The sequence below is a fragment of the Protomyctophum bolini genome (assembly GCF_963924005.1).
Source record: "Protomyctophum bolini genome assembly, chromosome: 16".
Classification (NCBI taxonomy): domain Eukaryota; kingdom Metazoa; phylum Chordata; class Actinopteri; order Myctophiformes; family Myctophidae; genus Protomyctophum; species Protomyctophum bolini.
The window spans coordinates 41435028-41453975 of record NC_137877.1 but is presented as its reverse complement, the minus strand read 5'-3'; the positions used below and the strand labels follow the sequence as shown (position 1 = coordinate 41453975).

General features: G+C 44.0%; 4 protein-coding genes across 5 annotated transcripts in view; 2 read left to right on the top strand and 2 right to left on the bottom strand.

The window, feature by feature from the left end:
• Positions 1-18948, bottom strand: part of plekhm3 (pleckstrin homology domain containing, family M, member 3) — a 465291-nt gene that overhangs the window by 291521 nt on the left and 154822 nt on the right. The window lies entirely within an intron of this gene.
• LOC308330208 (translationally-controlled tumor protein homolog) lies at positions 1455-9837 on the top strand. The gene is made up of 6 exons (XM_080784979.1): positions 1455-1609; positions 3619-3686; positions 4406-4587; positions 6972-7077; positions 8604-8720; positions 9171-9837. Exons 1-6 carry the CDS (start codon positions 1582-1584, stop codon positions 9171-9173), a joined length of 504 nt encoding a protein of 167 aa, XP_080641105.1. The 5' UTR covers positions 1455-1581; the 3' UTR covers positions 9174-9837.
• On the top strand, positions 11170-14701 carry LOC308330322 (titin-like). 2 transcript variants are annotated; one of them, XM_080785168.1, is made up of 3 exons: positions 11194-11242; positions 12752-12803; positions 12842-14701. In XM_080785168.1, exon 3 carries the CDS (start codon positions 12914-12916, stop codon positions 14333-14335), a length of 1422 nt encoding a protein of 473 aa, XP_080641294.1. In that variant the 5' UTR covers positions 11194-11242; positions 12752-12803; positions 12842-12913; the 3' UTR covers positions 14336-14701. The 2 variants fall into 2 exon arrangements, with proteins under 2 accessions (XP_080641293.1, XP_080641294.1); XM_080785167.1 differs by having other exon boundaries at positions 11170-11242; positions 12752-14701.
• On the bottom strand, positions 14795-17420 carry LOC308330323 (uncharacterized protein; the record flags this gene model as incomplete). Its single annotated transcript, XM_080785169.1, has 4 exons — positions 14795-16179; positions 16366-16410; positions 16899-17265; positions 17406-17420. The coding sequence occupies 4 exons, from the start codon at positions 17418-17420 to the stop codon at positions 15905-15907; spliced, it is 702 nt and encodes a 233-aa protein (XP_080641295.1). The 3' UTR covers positions 14795-15904.

The window sequence follows — 18948 nt, the reverse complement described above, 5'->3', positions numbered from 1 at the left end:
GCCACTAGATGGCATGAGGTTGATGACTATACTACTGCTATATCTAGACCAGTGGTACCCAAACTTTTTATGTCAAGGACCCCCAAATTGACACTAATTAGCCCACAGCCCCCTCATTTCAAAACATATGCCAGGGACCCCCCATAAGAGAAGTTTTTTTAGGACCCCCAGTTTGACATGCATTAGTCTACGGACCCCTATTTACTGGCATTTATATCTCTCGGCCCAAATCAATGTTAATTTAACTCTGAGTGTACACATCAGTGGCGGAAACTCCGTGGGTTCAGAGGCGCGATTGAACCCCCTGGCATTTTGGCAAAGGCGCGACTGAACCCACTGCATTTTGGCAAAATATATCTACCGGTATATGCACTGCAGTAAATTATGCACCCACTGACTGTCCACTGAAATTTCCCCTCCCCAGTGGTCATGTTGTCATGCACGTATAGTCACATACCTTTACGAGGGGTAACTTACAAGATAGGTGTTGGGCCGCCGCGCATGCCGCATTCAAATGCTAATAAGGTGGCTTTTGTTCGAAAAAACAAAACTCGTTGGGGGGGGGAGGCTGCTTGAACCCCCTGCCGTTATAAGAACTTTCCGCCTCTGGTACACATGGAACCAACGGGTCCATTTGGTTCCATGTGTACACTCTCAGAGTTACCCATAAGGGTCCATTTGATTACTAAATATCATTTAGCTGGGGACCTCCTGCAACTCCCTCAAGGTCCCCGGACCCCACTTGGTCATGGAAAGAATGTATCCAAATTCATCAATTCAATCATAACTACTAACAATGTAAATATAAGCAGTATAGAAAATCAAGGGCAGAGAGTCACAAGTCACAAACACGGTGGAACAGTTATAACTCAAAATATTGTTTTCATATTTTACATGCCATTACCTGGCACTTAACTGATCAATAACTAATTTAACCGATCAATAACTAACTTGTTCTTCAGAATCATCAATAATCAATATTATAGCGTATTAGGATTTTAATATATAGGCTATTCCATGAGGGGGAGTCGAACTCTGGTCTCCAAATCACCAACAAAGAAAAGCGCAAAATTCTGATTGGGTGTAAAGGATGGTAACGTTGATTACATTTATAATGTAATCAATGTTAATTTCACTCTGAGAGTGTACAAATGGAACCAAATAGTTCCCATTTGTACACTCTCTGAGTTACAGACCCATCACCCATAAGGGTCCATTTGATTCCAAACTATCATTTAGCTGGGGACCCCTGGAACTCCCTCAAGGACCCCTGGGGGGGGTCCATTTGGTTACCAACTCTCCATTATTCAGCTGCATCATGGTGGGGACCACCTGGAAGCCCCTCAGGGACCACCGGGTTGGACCGCGGACCACCGGTTGAGAAGCACCACCACTGCGCCACCACCAGGCCCAGGCAGCAGCAGCGTGACGTTACGGCGGCGCCAGGTCACGTGGTGTCAGTGTTTGAGGTAAATCGTGGTGCCGGAGGCCCGGATCGGTCTTTTCGCCTCTTCGTCTCGTCCCGTTAGGACTGATCCACTGTCTCTGCCGCCCCGAACCCCCCCCAAGAAACACCTCAAAATGATCATCTACAAGGACATCATCACCGGTACGGAGCCGCTCTTTACACTATTATTAAATATATGTCGTTTTAATTTAATGAGGAGGAGGTGAAGGAAGTATTGTGTGTATTTGTTGCTGTCATGATGATAGCATGATGACGGAGAGCCGGTGGGCCACATTGGGGCGGCATTTAAACATAACATAAACATCTATAAATATATATATTTCCATTGTACTTTTCGTCGCGTCTTTAGTGCCGAGAGTTATGTCTCTTTTGTTCTTGTGGATGACAGAACGTGTAGTTTTATCCTATAACTAGATGTTTCTGCTTTGTGTTTGGTTGATGTTTTAAAGAAGCTAAACGAGGCTAACCGTTAGCTTAGCTTTAATAAGCTAACTATGTTGAACGGGGAAAAAACGGCGGCGTGACGAGGCGGCGGGCGGCGCAGATCTACAAGCCCACAGCGCGGCCCGTCCGCCCAGTGCCTAGAGCGTGTAGATCTGCGTCCCATGTTGCGCGACACCGTCGTACGACGGACTGTACCGTTAAGTAAACCCTTCTTTTTTTTTTTCCCGGCAATGATTCACAGCTTGGCGTGGCGTGCCCCCCCCCCCATCGTGGCGTGGCCTAAAAGAAAAGAAAAAACACCCGACGATAATTCAACCACTTCTTTAGAATAATAACGTTTCAAAACGTCGATAAAACCGACCGGTAGTAGTTTAAAAGTGGGTTTTATCGTCTCGTTTCTATATAATATTGTAACGGACCGTTAGCGGTTAGCCGGCCCCTAGGCTAGCGGCAACAACACAACACTATATATTATAGCGGCGCTAGCTTGCTGTGTGTGTGTGTGATGGACCCTTATAGGTCTGTAACTCCGGGAGTTAATTTAACTTTGATTTTGCAATATAAATTGGGGGTCCCAGAGATAGAAATGCCATTCAATGACGCTGGTTGAAATTGATAATCACTGCTAGAGCCGTACAAATCTTCTCTTATGTGGGGGTCCCTGGCATATGTTTTCTTTTGGGGGGTCCGCGGACTGATTAGTGTCAATTTGGGGGTCCTTGACATGAAAAAGTTTGAGAACCATTGGTGTAGCGTCCGAGAGGGCTATGCCCGGCATTGCTCTTGCAATCTGAAGCCTACACTAGTTTTCTAGCTATGCTGTTAAAGTTTGTAACAAAATGGAGGCCTCCGTTAAACTACAGTTTTCTTTTTTTCCCCTTTTTAATATGTAGTTTTGTTAAAAACTGCTGGGCTACAGCAGAGCCATAGAGTAAGACAGAGTTAACGACATTGAGGGGCAGAAAACTGAGCGCTGATCATGCAGCCTGAATGGAGAGGGACAAGCTGGAGTTTGAAATGCATTGTTTTCAACGAGGGCGGCGCAAATACGACCGGTTTTAGGCATGTGTGCAACATGACAACTGTTTTAAATTATTCTACAGTGACAACTAAAGTCTCTGTAATGTTTATGTACACTTGTACCTTTATGTTGTCACTGGGCCATTCTTTGCGTCTTCAGTGTACATTGTATACGGCTCGTTGGCAGGCTGCCAATTCATTTAAATAGACTTCAAGCAGGTTTGATTCAATTTTCTTTTCAGAAAGATATCATATGTGACTAAATTTGACTGAGCGACTATTTTTGAATTTTCGTTTTGTCATGTTTTATGAAAGCAAGGAATCATAGCTTCAAATTGACATTGGTTGTTCAGTTTGACCCACCAGTTTTGGAGATGTGGCTTATAGAGTAATGTCTTGCAGAAAACAGGCTCGAAAAGGTTCACTTCTGTGGTCTCTAGAATTACACCTAGCTACATGTTGTTTCATATTTACATGTCGATTTCAGCTCTGACACTTATTTCAGACTGCCTGTGCTATTAACTCATTTAAAATAGAGTTTATCTGGTGAAAAGCTGGAGTTTGCATGATGGCAGGCTCTCAGTCAAATCTGGTCACACATAATCTTTATTTTTCCAATTCTGCACTGTCACCCTCCAGGCTGGGGAAACTGTTCTAAACCCTTTTGACTTTGTTTGTCTCCCCAGGTGACGAGATGTTCTCGGACATCTACAAGATCAAAGACAACGGAATCATCCTGGAAGTGGAGGGAAAGGTGTGTAAACGACGCAGTCGATTTAAATCTATGTCCGGTTTGAACCAAACGCCGGTCCTCTTGACCTAATTTGACACACCTTGCATTGCGATTGGTTTGCATGGAAATCACTCGACAACACCTTGCATTGTGATTGGTTTGCATGGAAATCACTCAACACCTTCTATTGTGATTCGTTTGCATGGAAATCACTCAACACCGCGTCTATTGTGATTCTACTCACTACTGAATGGCTTTGTACTCCATTCAGTAGTGGAAAAAGAGTATAGACTATTTATTGATTGAATACTTTATCATTTATTTCTCTGCTAAGTACGAACATATTCGTACACCCCCCCCCCGCCCCCCATCCACCTCACTGGTTGTACGGTCCCGTCTCTAATGCGTCTGTCCTGTCTGTCTCGTAAGTAAGTAAGTAAGTAAATTTTATTTGTAAAAGCACCTTTCAAGACAAAGTCACAAGGTGCTAAACAGAACACGGAACAAGCAATCAACAAGTTAAAAAAAACAAAAAAAACAGGAAAAACATAGTACAAAAAAGTAAAAAGACAATAAAAAATGTAACGAAGAATAAACAAGGCAGAACTGGAAATGTAGGCATGTGAAATGGTAAACTATAGAAGCAGAATAACATAAACATAGGTATGTAAAATAAATCGGGTAAGAGCTACATGGGAAAATAAATACGGAATAAATGTGTCTCTCGTCTGTCTGTCCAGATGATCAGCCGGTCGGAAGACAACATCGAGCTCCTGGGAGCCAACGAGTCGGCGGAGGAGGCGAGCGAGGACCTGGAGGGCACCACTGTGTCGGGCGTCGACATCATCCTCAACCACAAGCTGGTGGAGACGGGCTTCAACAAGACCAGCTTCATCGCTTACATCAAGGATTACATGAAGTCGTGAGTACAGTACAGCGCAGGGTTGATGTCGTCCACTAAAACTTAAGACGAAAGATGTTCGTCGGCTACCTTTTTGTCGTTTTGTCAACGAGTGGAAACTAGACTAAAATGTTAGGAAGGGGACTAGTGGACAATATTTGTTTTGCGTGCGCTGTGTCGACGACAGAATTAATGGCCACTGTCCTTGCAATAGCTAGTATAACCTGATGCTTAACCCATTCTGTACGGGAACCCCTTTTGGTGTTTTAACCATTAACCTATGTTATACTTTAGCCATTGAAAAATAGCAGATCTACAAGCTCATAGCGCCGCACTACGAACTTGTAGATCTGCAAAAAAAATTATCGTGACAATGTGGCGCAAATCTTTGCCACATATATTATTTCAGAGCGAACGTTTTTAACTCCAATGTTTGCTTCTGGTGGGTCCCTGGAACAACATATTTTCAGATGGGGATCGTGGTTTGGGTTATAGGGTTAGTAATAGTAATGTCTGACATGCATTACATATACATGTTCACCTGTGGCTTTGTGTGGTTCCACTCTAAAGTGGCTACTGGGTTGGGCTCGCTGGATGCATGTTCCAACCCCTAGTATATCTGTCAGAAGACGTATGCCACACGCAAAAATATATATATTATATTTTGTCCTGATTCGCCATAAAGGATCACGCCACCGACCCCCCCCTCGTCACTCCACCCGATGCAGCCAGTCACATGGCAGTCACACAACTCGCCGTGACATGCCTGCTAGTGAGGTCGGTTGGTTCATCTGCTGCGTTGAACCCATTCTGGGCAGGAATCCCTTTTGGTGTTTTAAGCATTATGCTATACTTTAGCTATTGAAAAATAGCAGATCTACAAGCTCATAGCACGTCCTATTTTTGGTCTAAATACTTCACTAAGATACCCATGTACCTGTCTAAATACTTCACCAAGATACCCATGTACCGGTCTAAATACTTCACCAAGATACCCATGTACCTGTCTAAATACTTCACCAAGATACCCATGTACCTGTCTAAATACTTCACCAAGATACCCATGTACCGGTCTAAATACTTCACCAAGATACCCATGTACCTGTCTAAATACTTCACCAAGATACCCATGTACCTGTCTAAATACTTCACCAAGATACCCATGTACCTGTCTAAATACTTCACCAAGATACCCATGTACCTGTCTAAATACTTCACCAAGATACCCATGTACCGGTCTAAATACTTCACCAAGATACCCATGTACCGGTCTAAATACTTCACCAAGATACCCATGTACCTGTCTAAATACTTCCTCAATGTCAACAAAGTTCACACCCACAACACCAGAGGGAGTTCAACAAACCATGTGCAACCCAGATTCGGCACAAACGAGGGACTAAATAAATGTTGATCCTATGCCACCAACGGCCATTAAGACATGAAGTGTATTTGTTACAAGAAGTGTACATTTGTACGTCTCTAAATGTTCTGATGAATTGAACAGGGTGGACCCAGGGCTGTTGTAGACAAGTGTAATGCTTTATCGGAGTGTCGTCCACAGTAACCGTTTTGGCATGGAGTTGTGCTTTCATGTGAAATGTACCCATTCTGCAAAATGTTAATAAATGCATCAATCAATCAGAGTGACTGATCAAAGTCAGCAAACCCCCCTCCAGACATTTGAGAGCTGCTCGATAGTCACTCCTACTTTAGTGCTCAGTCACCTAAAGTACAAATTGTACTTGTGTATTTTTTTGTGCGCAGATGTAGATCACAGCCTCATGAGGCACTTTGCATCTCAAGCACTCTTTGACCTCCCAGTCACACATTTGAAACGATCGGTGGGGTGCGGCCGGGCAGAGCAGCTCGCAATTCATTTTCAATGGGAGTCACATGGTTTTGACGAAACAGCCTTGCTCTGTTCCCCCCCCCCATGGAGCAAAGCTGCTGTCAAAATCATGCGACTCCCATTGAAAATGAATTGCGAGCTGCTCTGCCCCTCCCCTAGAACAGAGACAGAAAGAACATGCATGTCTGTTTCCAATGTGTAACCGAGGCCTTTCACCACAGCCTTTGGTTTTATGACGCTCACCTAAAAGGTGAGTGTTGCATCTTTTTTTTTCATTTGCTGCTTTCTTTCGCGGCGGGCACATTTAAAGTAGTTAATACGCTTTATTATTATTTATTATAGTCCTAGACTCCAGAAAATTACATCTGGCCACAAGATCACGGGATCCACTGAATGTGACAAACTGATGATTGAGCCTACGACACATCCCCCTAGTAGTAGGTTGTTCATTCAGACACCTATGAACACCGTTCTCGTGGAAATGGGGTCTAATGTGTGTCTCCATGGTCAAGGGGAGGCTGTAGGTCTAATGTGTGTGTGTGTGTGTCTCCAGGGTCAAGGGGAGGCTGTTAGAGAGCGACCCAGAGCGAGTGAGTACGTTCACGGATGGCGCTACGCTGGAGGTGAAGAAGATTTTGGGGAACTTCAAGAACTACCAGGTGAGCTTACACATTAACACCAGTTATGCCGAGGAAGTGTGTATACACGGTTTGAGTTAAAAACGTTTGCTGGGAAAGAATACACGTTCAAACCATTTGCACACACTTATAAAATAAATAAATCTACAAGCTCGAACGAGCAGCTACAGTTACAGCTGGAAGATGAAGCCAGCTCGCCTTCAGTTTGTAGCTTTTTCAGCATTAGACGTCGCTGGCGATGAAAGGTGCACTGTGTCTTTGCGTCTGCCCGCGTCAACTCGCCATTAGTCTCTTCCCTGTCGTGACTAACTTTATGCTCGGGAGAAGATTAGCTTTGTGCCGTAATTACTACAACCTATCGCACCTTTTCAGATTATTTTCTTTTTTTTGCCAACCATGTTGATAATCCAGTGAGTTAGTGAACTAGTTTAACCTCCCTTGTGCGCATGGAATCTTCTTGCCCATGTGTGTTTAATTACCGGAAGAATTTGTCACTGTGTGTCTACGATGGCTGACCCCGCCCAAAACAAACAAGTATTTTCTGTCTTATTGTCTGAGTCTGTTTCAGTTGTGAAATGCTCGATGCTGTACATGAGGATACTATTACTCATGGGATTCCTGACGGGCTGCTTTTATGAGTCATTAAAGGCTCAGGGCGGGGAAATGGATGACATGCGGGAACATGAACCTGTCCCAGTTGACGACAAAAGGCTTGGCTTTGTGTCATTTTTAAGAATGGAGGCTCCAGACAATAGAAATGGCTTCCAATACGGATTCCGTTCACGTATCTCTCACACACTCATTTGTCACACAGAGCTGAAGAAAATGACCAGTTACAGAAATGTCAACTTCCTGATGTCTGTCTTACAAGTCAACAGCTGTTCCACACGTCTCGGCTGGCCGAAACCTCTTACTTTTCAAGACTCATTAAAGTTGATACTGTAACCCATTAATATAGTGGTTGCAACTGTATTCATTGATTGCCCGAGTCCCGTGGTGGGAGTTCTGCTCTGGTTTTGGTCAATATTAACCCATTCTGACCTGAGATCAGATTCATACGAGGTTTCCACTGGACACACACTGGGTCTGATTAACCCATTCTGACCCGAGATCAGATTCTAAAAAATGTCAGTCGTTCTTTGATTTTTCAAAAAATAGCAGACCTACAAGCTCGTAGCGTGCCACTCGGTGGCGCGCTATGAGCTTGTAGATCTGCTATTTTTCAATAGCTAAAGCATGACATGATGCTATAACACCAAAACGGGTTCCCGGTCAGAATGGGTTAAGTAGCTCCGGTCATTTTGTGGAGGGCACAGGGGGACCACGCAGTAAAAGTAAATTAATCCACAAAACTGATGTCATTTGTATTGTTGACCTATTTCTAAACTATTAGCGCAACTTTCGTTCAACTTTGACCCCTCTATCACATGGAACTATAATTTGGGGCGTAGTGATATGGACACAAAATGGACTGTTCCGTTTTTTTTGTTACACAGAAGAGTCCATGAACACAGACTGTCTGGTATAATGTGTTTGTGTGTGTTCAGTTCTACACAGGAGAGTCGATGAACGCAGACGGTCTGGTGGGGATGCTGGACTTCCGTGAGGACGGAATCACACCGTTCATGATCTTCTTCAAAGACGGCCTCGAGCAGGAGAAATGTGTAAGTCCTGCAAAAAAAACCCTGGTCCTAAAACCCAGTATCCCTCACTGAAGATGTAGAGTTTCTGGTAAAAACCCAGTATCCCTCACTGAAGATGTAGCGCTTCTGCTCAGTTGTCAGTTTGACGAGAAAAAAAAAGGTATTCCAAAAAAAGTCTCTGGATTGAGTTTATATTTATTAAGCTAAGTATATTGGCATTAAATGGTACAACCCTTTTTTAAATGGTGTCCCCCAGGGGTCTTAAAAAGGGCTCTTTTCAGAGGCATTTTTCCCTCGATACCAAATCTCTTTACCGGACATGGCTGATCTACAAGCTCGCGGTGCATCGCATGCTGCCTTGTAGAAATGATTTCCCCCCCCCCCAGAAATGGGTCTCTAGATGGTAGTTCACTCAAACGTTGACTAAACCAAGCCTCGTGTCCCCTGTCTTCTCTCTCTCCCCCCCCACAGTAATGACCTGGAACTCCATCTGCTTTCTTGATTGTCTTGCTGCTTCTGAAAGGACTTGGAGAACACAAGGAGCGACATGAAGCCACACCTGCTCTCTGACGACATGCCTGGACTCTTCCTCTCCTCCACATCATTTACATATTCATCCAAACATTGATTTTATTTTATTTTGGTCCTCCAGAAACAGCCCCCCGCCGCCCCCCCCCCCTCCCCCAGACCACCCCAAAGTGTTTAGCGTTGAATATGTGACTGAACAGGTTTACCTAATGCCATTTTTAAAATAATAACGTAGCTCTTATCTTTTTTTTTTCTTCTTTTTTTTCCTCTTCACTTTTGCAGTGGTTAGGTTTACCCCCAATGTTGGCCAAGTGCCAGGTATTATCCCAAATTGAAGTAAAAAAAATAAATAAAGGCAGCTAGGAAAGTTTGAAAGTTAAACTCAAATGAAAAGCCTTGCACTAATTAATTCAACCGGTGATCCAGGAAGTTGTTTTAGAACTCCCTGTAAAGTGTTTTTAGCCGTGGGTGGGTCAGCTCTCTCTCTCAGGCCTCCCTTCTGCCGGGTTTGTGGTCGCATTATTTCTGATCTCTACCATCTAGCATGGAAATATGAATGAACGCTGTTCCTCTTTTCAGTTGTGACAATAAAAACCTGGTGAAACATCAATTTCTGTTTTTTTGTTTTTGTTTTAGATCATGTGGTGTTCGAACAGCCGTGGAGAAGCCACTGTCACACTCGAGAACCAGATAAAATACATTTTGTTTCTATATTGGTGGTTCTAAAATTATTTAACGTCAAGGACCCCCAGAATTTTCGTTATTTGGCCGCAGACCCCTATCGTGTATATATATTTTTCTTATTTTCCCAGTTTCGTAGTGTGGCACTCGGTGCAAGCTTGTACATCTGCTATTTTTCAATAGCTGAAGTATAAAAATGGGATCCCAACCAGTCCTGAATGAAAGGTTTAGTTTGTACCAAAATGGTATGAGTATCGAGTAGGGATGGCGCTCGTCAATTTGTATTCATAACGAGCACCTTATCGATCAGACTTATCGAGCATTTTCTATTTCGTGGAAAGAGACAATACATTCTGAACGGAACTATTATCTTTAACTAGGGCCTTCAAATACAGTGTTCTAACAGACGGAAGGCAATTGACCTTTTTTAGTTTAATATATGTACCGCCATAATTGTGTTTTGACAGCATTTTGTTTCTTGATTGCCTCTTCTTGATTGTTTAAACATGACCGGGCCGCCATACCGCGACGTAGAGTCTGGGTGCCAGACTATATGAATATATACAGTATATATTCGCCTTGGTTCGTCCTGGTCTGCGCTCAATAAGCTTGATAAACCCAAAGCTTATTGATAACGCCCCTTAGATAGCACTTTATGTAGACTTGAATAGTATTTTTTTTTAAACTGACTTATAGCTTGTTAAGTAGACGGCACTAGAATTGCATTTCATGTAGTTATAGTACACATGTATAATATATAACATGGATACTCAACTGTTACGTTCTTAGTTTATACATGATTCATGATAACTACTTTTTATATATTTGTGATGTATGCCATGCTTTTTGTTATCGCTTCATGTAAATCGCTCTGGATTAAGAGCATCTGCTAAATGCCTAAATTGTAACGGGTACTCGAGCTTCGGTTATCGAGCTTCATCCCTAGTATTGCGTGACTATACCCTATTGGCCTGAATATAAGTCATTGAACGTAATTTCTGTTTTTAGAGACACTCTCACAGTTCTCATAGTGTATATACCCCTTTAAATGACACTTGACCCATCTGATGTCACTCTGCAGGTCATGAGTCACACGCCCCAAATGTAATCAGCTGTCAGGCTTGCTCTGGTACCAGTGCTGCCAGAAATAACCTGCTCTTTGGTACCAGTATAACTACCGGGCAGTAAACGGATCTGTGACACTGACAGACAGGACAGTACTACCGCTACCAGCCAGTAACCGGCTCCCTGCACAGATCGATGAAGTTGTACTAGTCTGAATTAAGGAATACACACAAACTATTTCTTTCCACACTACATCTGGCAAATACTGGGTGAGTTTAAATTAACATTTATTACTCGAGACAGCTCTCGCTCTCACAAGAGCAACATGTGCATTTACAGCCGGATGTGTTACATTTGATTTAGACTGTTTCATGTTTCTCTATAGTCCGCTAGTCGGGGTTATGGGGTGGGAGATTTGGTGTGTAGTATTCTTTATTGGCCTAAAATATTGTCTACCGGTATATACATTCATGAATCCACTTGCTGACCGGCTGTCACTATTGGGCAATTTATTTTATATGGGGGTTCTTCTTGTGACCCTACCATTAACATCCTATGGGAGGGAAAAATAAGAATATTTGGGCAAGTGGCTATGGTTGCTTTTAGCCCAAGGAGTGTTTTTTGTTCAAAACTAATGCTTGGAATGGATTCAGAATCATGAAAACCCCCTAGTTTGACATGTCACATATGCTACTGAAAGCAAGAGGAAAGTTTGACATGTTTGCCTTATACAGGATGTTAATGGTAGGGTCACAAGAAACCGCTATGAAAAAGATTGCCCAATAGTGACAGCCGGTTTCATGAATGTATGTATATAGACAATATTTTAGGCCCAAAAAAAAAAAAGGCTATATAGGCCTACCAAATCTCCCACTTTAAACAAAAGAAGCCTGTCGGCTGCCGGACTATAGCCTCCAGATCTCAGCCTTCAGACAACAAGCTCAACCAGGTTTTAATTTGTTTCATTGTAATCTCTATAAAACAGCTTGTATAGGCTCCCAAACACAAACGACAAAGTGAAAATATATTGGCTTTAATAGGAAGGACATTTAACAACGGATCAAATTATGCTTAATTGTTTGTTTTTTGCTTTGTGGGCAACAAATCGATGCAGGAAAACCCCACAGGCTGTCTTAACATTGTTTCTGTCTTATGACGACCAGATGAGACATAATTATGTCACAGTGTTAGACAGTATAAAGTATAGTTAATGTACTCAAGTACTGTACACACTTTAACCCATTCTGACCTGAGATCAGATTCATACGAGGTTTCCACTGGACACACACTGGTCTGATGAACCCATTCTGACCTGAGATCAGATTCTAAAAAATGTCAGTCGCTCTTCGATTTTTCAAAAATAGCAGACCTACAAGCTCGTAGCGCGCCACTCGGTGGCGCGCTATGAGCTTGTAGATCTGCTATTTTTCAATAGCTAAAGCATAACATGATAACACCGAAATGGGTTCCCGTTCAGAATGGGTTAATGTACTCATCTATTTTGAAAATAATAGTGTGTCGCTTTGCGACGTGTTGTGAGCTATATATGTGAGCTTGTGGGCTATTTTCAAATGATTTGTTTCATACATTTTGAACACTGAAATAGGACATTCTGCGTACTTTTCATGCCACTACTTTTGTACTTTTACTGGGGTACATTTTTGAATTCCTTTTTGTTTTCTATATCGCATAGCATTGATACGTAAAACATTTGAGTATGTTTTCCACCACCGGTCACAACGACGGGTCGTTTTCATGTTGTCTTTGTTTGTGTTCAGTTGTGACTCCGTGTCTCTGAGGAGCTGCTGATACCAGGAGAGAGAAGAAAGCGTGGACGACCTCGCTCCCTCCAGGAGACCGTAGAAGAGTGGACGACCTTGCTCCCTCCAGGAGACAGTAGAAGAGAGAGGGAGACAGAGAAACGAGACTTAAAACAAAAGATGGAGCTGCTGCAGTGTGTGGAGCCGTTCCCGCTGACCCCCACGGCCCAGGCCGCTCTGGACCGAGCCGCGGAGCTCTACAAGCCTCCGTGGAGCACCAGGAACGTGAAGGGAGAGTTCGACATCACGGAGAAGAAGAAGAAACCGGAGACGGAGGAGAAGAAGACCAGGATCTTCATGCCTTACGAGGTCCCCGAGCCCGTGGTGCACGACCCCAGGGCGCTGGGCGAAGACAAGACCATCAGGCACTTTGTGCCTCTGTCGGACCGGAAGTGGTACAAGACGCTGAGAGACCAGCACTACGAGCTCCCCGCGAGGACGGAGATATCGAGGACCGCGGTGCAGAAGAAGAGGCCCCGGCGGCGCGTCCCTCTGGGCGGGCCGGGGCAGACCTACGTGGTGCCGCTGCCGCGCAGGATCACGGAGCAGTACGGGCCCCGGTGGCGCGTCCCCCCCAACGCCACCCTGGGCGATCTGGAGACGGTCAGACACGCCCGCCGCTCCCCGTCTCCTGACTCTGATGAGGACGAGCTGGAGCCTCTGGGCTTCTTCTCTGCCTCTCCCGTCGGCCGCTACGAGCACCGCCAGGCAGAGAAGGTGGAGAGAAGAAGGCAGGCGGTCGAGGAGGTCAGCACGGAGACGACCAAGAAGAAGCACACCGTGTCTCAGCTCACGGGGAGACGGAGGTCCCTGTCGCCGACGTACATCGAGCTGATGCGTCCGGTCTCGGAGCTGATCAGAGCACCGCGTAAGCTTCCTGTGGAGGTGGAGGAAACGGCGAGGAGGTCCCCCACCCCCGAGAGAACCCGCGCCCGCTCCCCCAGCCCCGTCAGGTCCGTGGAGAGAGCCTCTCGCTCCTCCTCCTCCTCCAGGTTCGAGGGCTCTGCCCGGCACTTTGACAGCACGTCGTCTTCTCCTCCTCCCGAGGCCAGGAGGTCCGCCCTACTGGAGGCAGAGAGGTCATACCAGGAAGTCACCCAGGCACCCTTCAGCCTGGACCACGCCCCCCGCGTCACCGTCAGAATGCGCTCCCACCGCGTGCCGACCGGCCAGGACGCCAAATTCACCCTGAACGTCCGGGCCAGGCCCGACGGAGAGATCGCCTGGCGCCACAACGGCGTTCAGATCACCCCCGAGAGCAGCAAGTACGTCTTCACCAACACGACCGGGGTCTTGACCATCGCCATCCTGGACTGCCAGGCGGAGGACAGCGGCACCTACCGCTGCACGTGCACCAACGCCAAGGGAGAGGCCTCGGACTACGGCACCCTGGACGTGACCAGAGGAGAGTTCACCAGCTTCTCGTCTTCTCGCCGCAAGGACGAGGAAGCCGCGAAGGCATACGTCCCTGAAATGACCAGAGTCGACCACTACCACAACTCTCACTCCAAGGCCGGCTACTCCTCCAAGACCTTCATATAGAGCAGGGGGGTGTCCAAAGTGAAAACATGACAAAATGACAAAAAAACTCCCATATCTGCTGGGCGAAGTACAACGATGTGCAAACACAGCAGCAACGTTTGTGAGTTGCTGTGATATAGGAGAAGGATATCAAATGGAACACAACCACCCTAAAGACTAATCATTGTGTGTATTCCTGCACTATACCTGCATCGAGTGATCTCGGTACATATAATTTGATCTATTGAAGATTCTGACCTTCAAATGTATATATCATTTTTGTTTTGATTGTATTGCTGTATTGTTGTATTGTTCTTTCTGCTTTGGCATTGTAAACGTATGTTTTCTCATGCCAATAAAGGCCTTTTGAATTGAATTGTGTCCAAAGTGCGGCCTGACAGATTTTATGCGGCCCTCTGCTTCATACCTGAATTGTATTACCCCGAGATAAAAATAAAAATTACAAGTCCATACAAGGAAGGATGTATCTTTGGTTTTATTTATTTACCATGGTGGACGTTTTTACAAGCTAAATAATCCTGGCAGTATGGATGATTTGGACAAAAAGAAAACCGATTCAATTTATGTGCAAGTTACATGGATGAGCTGCACAAAAAACTTGTTCATTTTTTGTTCAAGTGTAAACAGTTATTTTTCCCCACACAAACAAAACATTCTGCCTTTTTTCCCACGCTTTACAATAAAGAAATATGCTAAAGCAAAAATACCTTTCTTAAATCAAACTTCAAGTTTTTTATAATCCTCTAACCAGACAAAGTTAACACAGGTGGTTATCATTTTACAAAATAATACATGTTCATGTACTTAATTATTCATATAATGGGCAGTAAAGCAAAAAAAAAAAAGATCACACACTAGACACACTCTGTCCTCAGGAGTACCAATGAATCTACCCATTTCTAAAGCTAATGGTAAAGTCCCTGAATGCAGCTGTGCACAAAAAGATCTCTGACTTTTGGATACATTTTGTGTAACATATGGTTCAGGGCCATAATCATTTTTAATAAGACGATATGTTCTTAGTTTTGGTTTGTACCATAAATCAACAGCCCAACTCTCCTTATACCCAAGGAACATAATAGTTCTGTATTTCATGAATATTATATTACAGCATAGAAAAGAAAGACTTTACTTCATTGGCCCTGGGGTAACCATTAGAAATGTCCCAGTTAATAATCTGTCATCGGACATATTAACAATTCTATTCCAAAATCTCAATATCTCAGCTTTGTGTCTGATATTTACGGGCATCCATCCCATATCTTAAGGGATGGATGCCCGTAAATAGCTTATGAACTCCAAGAAATGACCGTATGGCTCTATTTTGAATTGTGTTACAACTTTCATTATCCGGAAAACCCCATACACCGGAGGCATAATCCGAAACAGGGCATACACAAGACTGATATAATTGTGTATATGTATAATATCCTATACTGTAAGTCCTTACAGGCTTTCCCCTTATTCAGTCCTGACGCCAGGGCTCTACCAGCTGAATCAGAAAGAACCTGACTACCTGAGTGCCTTCCTTGAAGTTCATATGCTCACCTAAAGTGAGGCCAAGATGTCTTAGTCTTTTTTGCAGTAGCCTAAGTCGAGCATGACGCCGGCCTCGTGCTCCAGCAGAGAGTTGAACAGGGCCGCCCGGGCCGTGCTGCTGGTGATGGCGTCCAGGATGCTCCTCATGCTCCGATAGGAGGTGGGGTCGGCGTGGACGCTGGCGGCCATCTCGTTGCTGATCCCACCCTTGATGCTCTGAAGGTCGTCCATGATGGGCCCCACGTTCCTCACCCTGGACACCAACGCCGCCCGCTTCTCCTTGAAGAACGTTAACAGCTGCAAGTCTTCAAAGCAAATGAAGAAAACATGAATGAATAAATCATAAGATTGGAATTTATATATTTACTAATATAAACGGGACTGTGAAGAGAATGGATAGTGTGTGTGTGTGTGTGTGTGTGTGTGTGTGTGTGTGTGTGTGTGTGTGTGTGTGTGTGTGTGTGTGTGTGTGTGTGTGTGTGTGTGTGTACCTGTTACGGAATGCCTGATGTTTGTGCTCTGTGGTGAAGTTTGGCCTGCGGAAGAATTTAATATTTACACAATGTTGCAGTTTTATGAACCTAAATCCTGTTTTAATGGAGTGTGGAAATCATGGAAATCACGCATTTGCATCATCGTCCTCAAATGAATTAAAACTGGATTTGGGGGAAAAATCAGTTAAAGTTGAAAATAGTAGCTGGATGCATGGTTTTGGATACACTTATAATACTGATTTAGCTTAATAACTTAGTGCCAATCACGATTAGTGATAGATCTTTGGTGGAAAGAAAAGTGTATTTTTAAAAGTCTTTGTAACAGGGGGGGGGGGGGGGGGGGGGGGGGGGGGGTTACACAACTGAAATAAGAAAATGGAAAATGGCCAACATGTGATTTTCTTTTGATTAAACGTATACACAAGATTATAGGCCTATATAATCTTGTAAGTGTGACATCTAAAGGGATTGTGAATGAACTGTGCAGTGTGTGTGTGTGTGTGTGTGTGTGTGTGTGTGTGTGTGTGTACCTGCACCTGGACCTGCAACAGAATGGCTGGTGTTGGCGTTCTGTGGTGTAGTTGGTCCTGCTCCTGCTGGTGGCAACAACTCAAGAGAAAAAATCCATTCCTTGAGTTGTTCATTGTACGCGCCGTAAACATCTGGATCTTTGAGGAGCTGAAGGAAGGCATACGACGCTCCCTCTCCTCTGTTCATCAGCGTGTCGATGAGGTCGATGCAGGCGAGTTCTGGCGCCGCCGTGGTCTTCAGCCGCTGGTACGCTCTCTCGTCAACCAGCTCCTGACACTGCACGTTCTGCAGAATCACCTGGAAGTCTTTGCTGAGCCACAGGACCAGTTTCGGCTTGCACCTCGTCAAGACTTTCAGAGAGGACTGCTGTAAAAAAGAGTAGACAGTTTCCCCCACCCCCCCTCAATATCAACCATAAGAACAATGAGCCTTGATCATGGTATAGATCTTATATTTTGTGTCTGTATATTTGTCCAGAAAACCTTGAATATCGCATATCTCTATACCTGAGTTGGAGCCATGGTCTTTCTTCTCTGGATGAGGCACGGCTGACAAACAAAGAAGGAATTTAGTATTGTTATGATGAAAAAAAGTTACAAATACAGTACTTATACATGTGTATCTATGTACTACTACTAATATAATGTACTAATCAGCTTGTACTGTAGCTACTTTATGGGGGCAACTGGTGACCCGGGGGGGGGGGGGGGGGGGGCACATGCGGCCCCCACCATCACTTAATGTGACCCTCAGGTAGTCAGGTTAATATCAGAATACTGATAAAGTATTGATTTCAGCTGTTACAATTCCAAACTTCATGACTAGTATTAAATTACTAGTACTTAATGACTATAGCATTAAAATGTTATTGTCTTTTTGTGTCCATGTATATGTTAACAGTTCATAAAGTTCACATAACTATGACTAAATGCATTTTAAATTATTCTATACCACCAAAAGACCACACTGGCCACTTTTCCACCAAAACAAACTTTGGTTCTAGAACGTCATGGTTCCGTTCTAGATTCTGAACAAAGTCAGGCCTAATTGATTGATGGAGAGCATTGTTATGTCTCACTGACAGCTGTTTGATGGTGCTGCGCTCATTGCATATTCCTGTGTTGCCTTGTGAATGATGATTGGGGGGATTATCTGGGATCTAGTACTTCAGTCTGATACAACATGATGACGATGTGATGTTGCTGCTTCTGCGGTTGTTGTTATATTTTTATTTACTCTGAGTTTGAAAGTAAAGAAGAGTTGCGTTAACCTGTGTCATGGGTGATTGGGGAGCGTCATGCACCTGGTGGACAAACCAGTTTTTACCTGACAGACCACACAGGACAGACAATGCCAGAAGGAGCTGTTTGTAATGTACTGTAGCCTACTATCTATATCACTGCACTTTAATGGAAGTAAATGCAAATCAAAACGACATTCAAACTGTGGACATTGATTCCTTTATTCTGCGTACATCCAAAGTCTCTGGGTGCATCAGTGGGTATGTTGGCTAAGATAGAAAATGTTTGGAACCAACAAAAGAGCCACAACAGGGGCCATTGTGGTTTTTCTATGCTGCTGTCATCTAAACGTTGTGCTGAATAGCCTCTAGGTGGCAGCATAGTACTCATGTCCATTGTTGCAGGACAGCTGTGTGGCTGTAAACATGTCACTTTCAACACTTTCACTTTCTATTTCATAATGTCAACTAAACTTTATTTTTTACTTTTACACTTTTTTTCACTTTACATTTCATGTGTCTCCTATACTGTTTTCTATTACAATAGATGCTTGATGATTTGAACAAGGTGGACCCTCTTGTAAAAAAGTGTAGGCCTAAGGCCTCCTAATGCTTTATTGTGTCATCCACTAACAGTTAGTAGGCCTAGTCTTTGTATTGAGTTGTGCTTGAAATGTACTGTAATTCTGCAAACTGTTAATAAATATTTCAGTCAGTCAATCAATCAATGAATAAACAATGTTTAAGACAGGAGAAAGTGTGTTTTTAAGTGATTTAGACAAACTGAATTAGTATGCTATGCATTACTA